General features: G+C 41.3%; 1 protein-coding gene across 1 annotated transcript in view; it reads left to right on the top strand.

Annotated features, from left to right (window-relative positions):
• Positions 1 to 12,285, top strand: part of BRCA2 (BRCA2 DNA repair associated) — a 92,133-nt gene that overhangs the window by 58,114 nt on the left and 21,734 nt on the right. The window contains exons 16-18 of the mRNA XM_089690875.1: positions 7,187 to 7,357; positions 9,647 to 9,986; positions 11,766 to 11,921. Of these exons, the coding sequence (XP_089547001.1) occupies positions 7,187 to 7,357; positions 9,647 to 9,986; positions 11,766 to 11,921 (667 nt within the window). The remainder of the gene's footprint in view (positions 1 to 7,186; positions 7,358 to 9,646; positions 9,987 to 11,765; positions 11,922 to 12,285) is intronic.

Below are 12,285 nucleotides of genomic sequence, written 5' to 3'. Positions count from 1 at the left end.
ATCCCCCGAGAGGCAATCGGATATTCCCTGGATCAACTAGGTTGCTAGGAGCTTTTTGACTGAAACCGACAGTGTCCATGACAACCGGTGACAGATGGGGAGGAGGGGGGATAGTGGTGGTAAACATACCACTCTGCTAAACAGCGGCGTACAGAGAGAGGCACTCTGCCCATCTCTGTACACCAGCCTAGAGTTTGTTTTCATTACCTCCATTTACGGAGATAATTCCTTTTGAATTTAGTGCAACTATGGCACCATTTTGTAAAGGTAGCATTATTAAGAACTACCTGAATCTGCTGCATGTTTCAGTAAAGCTACCAAAACTGTGGGCTGGGCTTCTTGAATCTGGCGCAGAACCTTTTAAAGCGCCATACCGACAGAAAAGTGACTCAAATGCTTTACTGAATCTCCCCCAGTGTCACAGCAGAGCATTTTTTATCGTACATCCCAGGACACAGGGTTTCTTCATATCCCTTATGATAGGGTTATGCTGCCATCTTAAGATGATTAGACAATGGTAAAGAAAAAGTCAGGAAATCTCCTTCTCGGCATGTGCTGTGGATCAACATTTGGCTTTGAGTTTTATCCAAGACCAGATCTCGGTTCTAGCGGTTTTTTGTTTTATTTCTTCAAAGACCGCTTGCCCCTCATTTTGTGGTAGAAGCTGTCATACAAGGTGTTGCTTACATAGTTCCCTTTGTATGTCTGTCTGTGACTCCATGGGACCTCAGCCTGGTTATGTCAGCTCTTCACAAACCGCATTTGAATCTATTAGAGATATTCTTCTGTCTACACTCATTCAAGGTAACCTTCCTGTTATCACCTCTGTGAAGCAAGTTTGAGTTGGTGGATGCATTATTTCGTGTAAGGAAACCCTTCTTGTCCTACATTAGGAAAAGCTGTCTTGAAGCCTAGGTCCATTTTTTCTTTTCCTTTCACCTTAAAGTAGAAGTACAGCCAAGGCCCATTTGGTTGTACTTCTATGGGTCACAGGTATGCAGTTAGTTCGTTCTGCATGCAAATGGAGAAACAGAAAAAGGGCACACCGACCTAGTGCATTATCGTTTAAAATATTTATAGAAGAAACAAAGTATCATACTCACAATAGACATAAAAACACAGGCATGTCAAACTGAACAAGATGTATGATCCAAACAACATCTGAGTCCATAAGATGGAACCCTGGATGACCAACTGGCTAACGTGTTTCGAGGACATAACCTCTTCCTCAGAGCCAACCTTTGGTCCTCGAAACACGTTAGCCAGTTGGTCATCCAGGGTTCCATCTTATGGACTCAGATGCTGTTTGGATCATACATCTTGTTCAGTTTGACATGCCTGTGTTTTTATGTCTATTGTGAGTATGATACTTACTTTGTTTCTTCAATAAATATTTTAAACGATAATGCACTAGGTCGGTGCGCCCTTTTTCTGTTTCTCCATTTGCATCCAGTGTATTTGGACCACCCCGGTCTGTTGAGGGCAGCAAGCAGTGCATATTCCAGAAAATTCCAGAACATCCCTGTTGGGTCTACTGAGTCTTTTCCTAGCGCAGGAGAAAAGTGTTTGTTGTGTTGAGTTCGTTCTGCACTCCTGTGACCCGTTTTCAGCTGACAGCGGGCTAAAGTCCTCTGTCAGCTGACATCACTCAGCATATGGTTGGGATCCACCCAGGAGCCTGGACCAGTACCTGGCTCAGCCTATCAGCGAGCCGTCAAGAGCCTGAGCCAGCCTCTCCCTCCCCCTCCACAGCCTAGCGCTCCAGTGAGCACTGGAGGGGCAGAGCAGAGAGCCGGAGATTGCAAGTCACTGCTCTCTGCTTAGAGCGACAGAGAGCACTGAGCAACAAGTGGTGTTTGATCACCCAATTCTCACCCTTAGAGCCAGCAGGGGACAGATGCAGCATTGGATCAATGATGCATCCACCTAGGCAAGTATACAGTTGTGTCCAAAATTATTCAACCCCCACTGAAATTGAGTGTTTTGGCCAGTTTGACATTGCTTTTGATCATTCAGTCATCTTGCTTACATTTACATTAAAGAGGCACTTGTAGGTCAGACAAATATAACATAACAGTTATAATGAAATAACCACAAATGTCTTTTCTGTGCTCACAGCATTATCAGTTTTATTCAACCCCCAAGTGACATTCAATCTTAGTACTTAGTACAGCATCCTTTTACAGTTATAACAGCTTTTAAACGTGAAGCATAGCTTGACACAAGTGTCTTGCAGCGATCTACGGGTATCTTCGCCCATTCTTCATGGGCAAAGGCCTCCAGTTCAGTCACATTCTTAGGCTTGCGCACTGCAACTGCTTTCTTTAAGTCCCACCAGAGGTTCTCAATCGGATTTAAGTCTGGTGACTGCGATGGCCACTCCAAAATGTTCCAGCCTTTCCTCTGCAACCATGCTCTAGTGGACTTGGAGGTATGCTTGGGATCATTGTCCTGTTGAAAGGTCCAACGTCTCCCAAGCCTCAGGTGTGTGACGGACTGCATCACGTTTCCATCCAATATCTCCTGGTACTGAAGAGAATTCATGGTACCTTGCACACGCTGAAGCTTCCCTGTACCTGCAGAAGCAAAACAGCCCCAAAGCATGATTGACCCTCCACCATGCTTCACAGTAGGCAAGGTGTTCTTTTCATCATAGGCCTTGTTCTTCCTCCTCCAAACATAGCGTTGATCCATGGGCCCAAACAGTTCTAATTTTGTTTCATCAGTCCACAGAACACTATCCCACAACTTTTGTGGTTTGTCCACATGGCTTTTGGCATACTGCAGTCGACTCTTCTTATTCTTTGGAGACAGCAAGGGGGTACGCCTGGGAGTTCTGGCACGGAGGCCTTCATTACGCAGTGTGCGTCTTATTGTCTGGGCTGAAACTTCTGTACCCACATCTGACAAATCTTTTCTCAGTTCCTCAGCAGTCACACGGGGACTTCTCTCCACTCTACGCTTCAGGTAGCGCACAGCAGTCGAAGTCAGCATCTTCTTTCTGCCACGACCAGGTAGCGTTTCAACAGTGCCCTTTGCCTTGAATTTGCGAATGATGCTTCCTAAGGTGTCTCTTGGTATGTTTAACATCTTTGCAATCTTCTTATAGCCATTGCCCTTCCTGTGAAGAGAAATCACCTCTTCTCTTGTCTTCCTGGACCATTCTCTTGCCTTCACCATGTTTGTAACCACACCAGTAAATGTCTAGAAGGAGCTGAGTATCACAGTCATTTTAAAGCTGCCTAATTGGTGCTTATTATGCTTGATTGCTGCTCGGTGACATCCACAGGTGTTTTCAATACCTGATGGAAAGCACCTGTATGAACCTCTGTTCTTCAGAGTGGTAGTCTTTAAGGGGTTGAATAATTGTGGCAATGAAGAAACCACATAAGAACCATTTACTACTGTATTACATAAACAATTGATGTCATTTTAGTTGCATTTGGGTAGTTACAACGTCCTTGTAGGATTTGATTCTGAATACAATTCCAAATGTACACTATAGTCCCTAAACCCCTTTACAGCATTGGGGGTTGAATAATTTTGGACACAACTGTAATTAGAGGGAAAAAAAACCATACTTTTCTTTTAACCAGTACATTCGTTTTCCGACTTTCTGTCCTGCCCCAGGTTTTCTTTAATTGTTTGGATGTAGTGCAAGATGTTTGAGTTTATCTCACAGCCACATCTTTCAGGTTGACTCTCTTTTAGTCACTCCTGGGGGTCCCCACCACCACATTCCACCATTTCTAGGTGGCTTAAGCAGCTCATCAGTCAAGCTTGCAGGCTTAAGGACAAGGTTCTACTTCATCCACTAGCTGATGCAGGCTTTGGCCGTAAAGTCCTTCAAGACGCTTTTTGAGCTGCAAGTAGCCCCCAGTTTTACGCTTTTGTTGTGGACTTGTTGGTGTTTTGCTGCTGTATTTCCCATTCCTCAGTGGGACTGCTTTTGAACATTCTCTGTCTCACAATTCTTTCTATCCTTGAACAATGAAGAGAACAAGTTTACATTTTAAATATTTTATGTTATGTCAAAAATCTTTTTTTGCTTTAGTCAAGTATACTGAATGTTATATAGTTGTCCATGCAGCCAATACCTAAAACTTTTGTCATCTTATTACATATTTTCTGGTGATATTTTGTTGTAAAAACGTTAACTGATTACACAGTTAAATGACTCAAGCTCAGATTCCCTGCAGGTGTGTGTGTATGTATGTATATGTATGTATATATATATGTTTGTATATATGTATGTGTGTGTGTGTATATATGTGTGTGTGTGTGTGTGTGTGTATGTACGTACACGTACACACACACGTACACACACACGTACACACACGCACACACACGTTGAACTCCTATTGCCGATGCCCAGGACATGCAGTATGCTGATAATAGAGGCGGCAGTGGTGGGCAGATCAGTACTTTCTCCCCTAGCAGAGACCAGGCAGCTCCTGTTTTGCCTCAAAACAAAGTGTTTTTAAGACTACTACAATCGCTCACTAATACACGTATTAGGCTTAATAAGTATTAAAGCAAAACATGATTTATTGAATAAGTTCTGTTAGTATAACATAAGAATTGTCAGAATTGCAAATCATATTTAGATCGTATTATAGCGAGCATAAAGCATCAATACATCACTGGATATTGTAGCATCACCCGTTGCCCAACGATTGGGGGACATCAGCAGGGGAAATCCGGGAAATCACCGTAAAGCATGTCTGCCACATCTTCAATGAGTCCCAAATTCCCCTAGAATCCCCCGTCTTTTATATACATAATTTGCAGTGTCCTTATCTACTGCCATGCGCAGTATCTCCTGGTTATATAACATCATGTATGATTCTGCGTAGTAGTTAGAGTCAACGCGTGATCGGCTTGTGCCGTCATGCCTAGTTACCTATTTTGATAGAATGCACATCTGGTGAATATGAGTTATAGCTATGGTTTCAACTGGTTTTATCCAGCTTAATGTATACTTCCAACTTGTTGTTTTGAACTCCAGTTACCTAACTAATGGATATAATCGCTAGCATTATGACAGTTGAGTGTCAATCACTCCTCATCCATACATCCTATACACTCATGTCACATATGTATCACAGCTCCCCAGTGTTCTACTCCTCCCCGATCCCGAGGAGGAGCCTGCTATGAGGCTCGCTGTGATTGGGCAGAACTCAAGGAGGAGGTGTGGCAGGCCTCGGAGTTGATCATTGCTTGCCACAGGTGTGCTGATTTGAGAGAAGTCTGCAGGACTGGTATGTGTGCTGTGTAGCGGCTGAGTGGAGAAATGGTGATCGGGAAACAAATGCTAACACTTTCATTGCCGAAGATGAGTGGATATGGTTAACACTTTTATTGCCAGATGAAATTCCAGTTGGAAGTGCATGATTAACCCTTTCAGATCTGTGTTGGAAGTGTATGATTAACCTTTTCATTGCTAGCAGATCCCTGGTGGAAATATGCATTTGCATTAGGGTATGGTTAGCATTAAAACAGTTAAACATATGCTTCCAACACATATCTGAAAGGGTTAATCATGCACTTCCAACTGGAATCTCATCTGCCGGCAATAAAAGGGTTAACCATGTCCAGTCACCATGAATCTTCTAGCAATTAAACTTTCATTGCTGGAAGATCCCTGGTGATTTGTACACGATTAACCAAGTGATGGAACTACCAGGGTCTCAAAGGTCACACTTGCAACCAGGCCCTGCCATTTCACCACCATGGGAGGGCCCCAAGACGACAGGAAAGGGGTCCGCTGCGGGCCTTGGGATCGTTGAGAAGGGTCACGGGGGTCCTTCTTGGTTTTTTACAATGGGGCTCTGAAGGTTCTAGCTGCACCTCCCAAGAGGCAGAAAAAGACCGCACCCACTCTGTCCACCTCTATGATATAGGAAACAGGAAGAGATGACCATACATCGCTTGCACTTTCCCCAGCCCCAATTTTAAAAATGGAAAGCTTTTGATCACACTGATCGTGGTGTGATTAAATGCTTTTAAGGGCAGAAGAGGGATCTGGGTCCCCACCCTCCTGTGCGCATGTACAAAAGCGAACGTATGCAAACAGCAATCGTCCTACACATGCAAGGTATCACCGCGAACGTCAGATCATGGACAGTAATTCTAGCTCCAGGACTCCTCTGTAAATCTAAAGTGGTAACCTGTAAAGGCTTTTGGATGGGCAACTATGGATAATAAAATATACATTATTTATTGCCATGGCATGGGGAGGCTGCGCAAATACCATGTGACATAAAAAATGGCAACCCTCACTAATTTATTCTCTAGGGCCTCTGCTTTAAAAAAAATATATAATGTTTGGCTATTCTAAGAAATTTTCTAGCAATGAATAAAAAATATTAAAAGTTGAATTTGCCATAAACCCCTTTCATTTTCTTAAGCACCTCAGCCTAATAAACAGCAACCCCTCGTATTTTCCATCCTGCAAAAAAAATATTTTTTCATCAGGACAAGTAAATTGTCATAAGGGACAAGTAGTTTGGGACCCCGATGTAGTCCTTGGACTAGTAGTTTTTAAAAAACTTTCCACACCCCCGTGTATGTGTAAATGTGTGTGTATATGTATGTATGTAGATGTGTGTGTATGTGTGTGTGTATATCATACAAGATTTGTAAGGTTTGCCCTTTGTGCTGTCACCAATATTCTCAAGTAATAATGATTTATAGTAGAACATCAGCCAAAAGAGGGGACTGAACCTCTGCCAAGTTTTTGTTGCTCCTGTTTTTTCCTGTTTTTGTGGAGACAAATCTCTCCAGTGGTGACACAGAAGGTAAAAACCTGACACTGCTTTTTGACCCTTCCTCAAAGTTGCATGTCCCCTTTTCTCCCATGACACAATAAGAAGTAAGGGGAGAGCTTTCCAATGAGAACACAAAGCAATAAAAACATGATAATGAATCCAACTCTTCTTTATTTTATCCAGCACTAAATGGCAATATTTTGTTACTGGTGCTCAACTTTAATGTTGATTGATGCTTTTCTGGGAATTTTTTTTGTTACATGTTACACTGTGTTTTTATTGGTGTATTACAAAAATGTGTTTCCTAATTATGTTGATTTTAACTTGAATGTAGAACGGGTTGGAGTTGGTTAAAGGTTTAACAAGCTTTCAACATTTTTCCTGTGCATTGTGCTGAAAATGCCATGTCCCCACAGAGCTCTGTGTGATACCACAGGCGTGGATCCGAAGCTGATCTCTTCAGAGTGGGTGTATAATCATTATAGGTGGATTGTATGGAAACTGGCAGCAATGGAGGTCATGTTCCCTGAGCAGTTTGCAGGCAGATGTTTGACACCAGAGCGAGTCTTATTACAGCTCAAATACAGGTCAGTATTACATGATATGTCTTATATATACTAGTAAACCCTTTGGTCCAGTGACTAACTACCTGGCTATAGTGGCATTTCCTTTCTAATGCAGTGCATGGTGGGCAGCTGTTTCTAGAGATAACTGGTTTATGGAGGAAGTATCATCCAGATCAAACAGTTACATTCAAGCCTTCCTCTGGATCAGCTGTGGTTATAGGATTATAACTTTTTTTTTCTCTCTATGGTTGAACTGGATGTAGTTTTGTCTTTTTTCAGCCAGACTAACTATGTAGCTTCAGTCATTTTCTGAGGAACTTAAGGCCTGTTGGACAGTAGCACATACACATTTATTGGACCATTTATGTGTGAATTAACATTGTGTTAGAGGTTAATTGTGAGTAATTTTAAGTCACAATGTAGAAAAACCAAACATTGCATTAGTTGCTTTCACTTTAAATATACATTTATAGAAACCATTCAGTAATGGCCGAATCCTGGGTAACCTTCCTCAGTGCTTCTCCTAGTATAATTTTTTAACCACTTGAGCTCCAGAAGGTTTTACCCCCTTCACGACCAGAGCATTTTTTTGCTGTTCAGCACTGCGATACTTTAACTGACAATTGCACAGTCATGCAACACTGTACGCAAATTACATTTTTATCATTTTTCACACAGAGCTTTATTTTGGTGGTATTTGATCATCACTGGGTTTTATTTTTTGCAGTATAAATGAAAAAAGATAAAAAGTTTTGGGAAAAAACAAAACAATGTGTTCTACTTTCTGTTATAAAACACATTCAATAAAAAAAATCTAATGTTTTTTCATAAATTTAGGCCAAAATGTATTTTTCTACATGTCTTTGTTGAAAAACAATTGGCTTGTATGAAAGTTATAGCATCTACAAACTATTGTGTATATATTTAAATTTTCACATCTGACGCTATACTAGTAATGGTGGTGATCAGTGACTTATAGTAGTACTGTGATAGTGTGGCGGGCAATCTAGTGCTAGCTGATGCTGGCTGGGAGGTACACTAACTGACACTGACATCAATAGTGACACTAACACAGTAATCAGTGTTACTACTGTACATTGTCACTGTACTAATGACACTGCTGGGCAGGGGTTAATATCTAGGGACAATCAAAGGGTTAACTGTGTGCCTAGTGATGTGTGCAATATGTGCTTTTACTTTTCTATCAAGTCTGTTTTTTCTTCCTGAGAGGAAGCAGGCAGATCACTGTTCACAGTACACAGAGTTCTGTGTTTTTGTAAACACAGAACTCTGTGTGTGATTGGCCACAGCCAATAAAATCATTGGCTGAAATCAGCTGCCAAACTTGTGCTGTGTCCAGTCACCGCATGGGTTGGCAGTGGGTGGGCGGCAATCGGTTAAAGACTTTTTTATTGGTGTGTGGACAAAGACCAAAACAAAGACGTTAATATCTTCTAACGTCCTCATTCTGTCCAGTGCTTTAAAAATACATTTTGCTTAGATAGGAAAAACTACACCCCATCTTTCTCAGTGTGCAGAAAGCATCCTTTGTTACTTGCCATCTCCAATCCTGTCCCCCAGCCACTCTGTGCTGTAACCCCAGCGAGTCCCAGTATGGAGCATGCATGCACATTCCCCTTACCTTCCAAAAATGCAGTACTTGGTTCCCAAATGGCCAGCGACATACTGAAGTGCTGTCCACAGGGGAACAGCAGGGTACAGGTGACAACCATAAGATATTAATCCTTACTTGGATTTTTGCAGGGGCAGCAGCAAGGGCCCAGGATGGTAGAATGGGTGAGGAAAAGCAAGTTAAGGCAAAAGTGAGTGATAGCTACACAGTAGGTGGTAGTTGGGGCTTCAGTTCGGGTTTTATTTTTATTACAGTGGAAACAATAGGTTTCTATAGCCTTTTATCTACAGTAGTTGATTACCTCTGACAGATTACACTGTAAAACAAGGTGGTAGTATTGTAAATAGACTCTTACTATTTCAGTAAAGTGTTTGATAAGCATGCTAGTTTTTATTATTTCCTCGTGACTACAAGAAAAAAAAAAAATCAGCATTTTGGCTTTGGACACTCAAATATTTCAAGTCAATGTTTCTGTGCTCTGTGCTATACAAAGTTTATAGAGCAGCTGACAACTGAAAATGTTTGCCTATTTTAAAACCACATTAAGGGATTATTGTCTGCAGCCAAGCAGTACACAGTAGTGCGGATTCACATGTGTAAATTTAATTCAGGGTAACGTGAACATAGCTTCTCCAATTACAAATAACAGTACAACTGTGAAATGTTCTCTTTCGAAGGTATGAAGTGGAAATTGATAAAAGCCGGAGATCAGCTCTCAGAAGGATCATGGAGAGAGATGATGCAGCAGCTAAGACCCTTGTGCTTTGTGTTTCTAAAGTCATTTCCTGGGGAGGCAATGATAAGAGTGAGTTCAATGATCCCAAGCAAGCTTCTGCTGTCATTGAGGTGACTGATGGCTGGTATGGAATCAAGGCTTTGCTGGACACTTCACTAACTGCACTGCTCCACAGAAGGCGGTTGTTCATTGGTCAGAAAATAATAGTACATGGGGCAGAATTAGTGGGCTCAGAAGATGCATGCAGTCCTCTGGAAGCTCCACAATCTCTTATGCTGAAGGTACAAATAATTCTCCTCTGTATTTTTCTGAACATTTGATGCTTCTGAATTTAAGGTCTGTATATTGCTGAATTATGCTTCATAGAAACAATGGATATAAACTTACCGGCCACTTCATTAGGTACACCTTGCTAATCGGTCTTCTGCTGCTGCAGCTCATTTGCTTCAAAGGTTGACGTGTTGTGCGTTCAGAGATGATATTCTGCATACCTTGGTTGTAACGATTGGTCATTTGAGTTACTGTTGCCTTTGTATCATCTCAAACCAGTCTGCCCATTCTCCCCTGACATCAACAAGGCATTTTCGTTCACACAACTGCCACTCACTGGATATTTTCTCTTTCTGACCATTCTCTGTAAACCATAGAGATGGTTGTGTGTAAAAATCCCAGTAGATCAGCAGTTTTTGAAATACTCAGACCAGCCCATCTGGCACCAACAACCATGCCACGTTCAAAGTCACTTAAATCCCCTATCTTCCCCATTCTGATGCTCAGTTTGACATTCAGCAAGTTGTCTTCACCACGACTAGATGCCTAAATGCATTGAGTTCCTGTCATGTGATTGGCTGATTAGCAATTTGTGTTACCAAGCAACTGAACAGGTGTACCTAATAAAGTGGCCGGTGAGTGTATATTTTAAAGAAGGCCTCCTAAGACTATTCAAAATTCCACACTCTTCATCTCCATAACAGCGGGATGCTTGTTTCAAGTGTGAAGGCTTTTTGGTCACTGCAAGTTAAATTGGATAGTGGATGCAGCAATCTCTAAGGGCAAATATTAAAAAATTGGAGCAAAAAATCAATTCCACACAACAGCCAATCAGATTCCTTGTTTAATTTGTTACCATAAATAATATATGGAACCTGTCAGGTTGCTATGGGCATCAGCCTGAGTTTACCCAGTTTTCATAAATCATCCTCTCTCAATTCTAGATCTTACTGGATAAACTTTTGAATTGTATATCAAGTAAAAATTGAATGGCATTAGAAGATTAGGCTCCCCTATTTTTTTTTCCTTTCAGTGTTTTTAAAGCAAACCCATGCTTTGCCATTCAGGACTGGTTCACACCAAAACTCTGTGCGGGGAAGTTGCGTTCCATGCGAGTTTCCTGCACTGTAGGTGGTAGCACTGCCCTTGTGAAAGCGTGAGGATGACAATGAATTGTTAACACATCTCCATGCAGTTTGGTGTAATGCATTCTGAAATAGTAGTGCTTGCACTACATTTTCCCCATTCTGGTGACTTTGGCAAACCATGCAAATGAATGGGCTGCAAAACCAGACCTCATGAGAACGTGTGCATCCCTGTGTGAACAGGCCCTTACACATAGAGAAATTGGATTTATCTGCAGGTCTTTAGAAATTTGATAGGGACAGCTGAGTTGAATATTGCTGTTCAAGGCCTTTCTTATTGGTCAGTTGACATCTATGCTCTCTGGTTCCTTACTGGTCCTTTTTAATCTTGAACTCTTCCTTCAATTAAGTAATTATTTCCTTTTCTCAGCCACACACTATATTTCCATATAACTATATGAAGTAGCAAAAGCCATCCCATGTGCTTTCTTTGACCAGAAATACAGAGATTTTCTTTTCCTGCTATTCATTATGGCTTCTTACTTATGCATACATATTGTCAGAATGGATATTATTTTTGTTTCATAAGCAAAACTTGTACACAGAGAGCTTTACACAACCAGGGAGCAGTGCTTAAATGTGTTTTTGACTTTAGGCTTTAGTAAACCAATTAACACTGAATTATCTTTTCATATTTTCCCTTAGCTTGCGGCAAACAGTACTCGTCCTGCTCGCTGGTATGCTAAGCTTGGGTATTTTTGTGACCCCAGACCTTTCTGCGTTCCTCTATCATCCCTATTTGCTGAAGGAGGCATTGTGGGGTGCATTGACATTGTCATACAAAGGATCTACCCTATGCAGGTAGGCCTGGGAATAAACGTATAGTGATTCTGTACATATTTTCTTTTATTATGTCAAGACATAACAAAAAATAAAATATCTATCTATATCTATCACTTAGTAGAGAAGAAATATTGTAAATTAATCATGTGTAGTCTCCTATCCAGACAGAAGGTGGTGCTCTAGCCTTTTCCCACCATTGCTGTGGTCATTTTTTCAGATGTGCTTAACCCTTTGAGGACCGTAAGGTTTTGGAATGCCAAAAGAATCAATTTTTTTGTTTTTAAAGTTCGTACACTTCAGTTGCTGTAACTAAGCCATTTCATGAAATAATTGGCAAAAAGCTAGATCCATTTGTTGTTTGTTGATAAGAACTAATATTTTG

Source organism: Staurois parvus, unplaced genomic scaffold (assembly GCF_062004578.1).
Source record: "Staurois parvus isolate SC_StPar_1 unplaced genomic scaffold, SC_StPar_1.0 ptg000544l, whole genome shotgun sequence".
NCBI classification, from domain to species: Eukaryota; Metazoa; Chordata; class Amphibia; order Anura; family Ranidae; genus Staurois; species Staurois parvus.
Note: the sequence above shows the minus strand (reverse complement) of the source record. Positions and strands in the feature narration are given on the sequence as shown.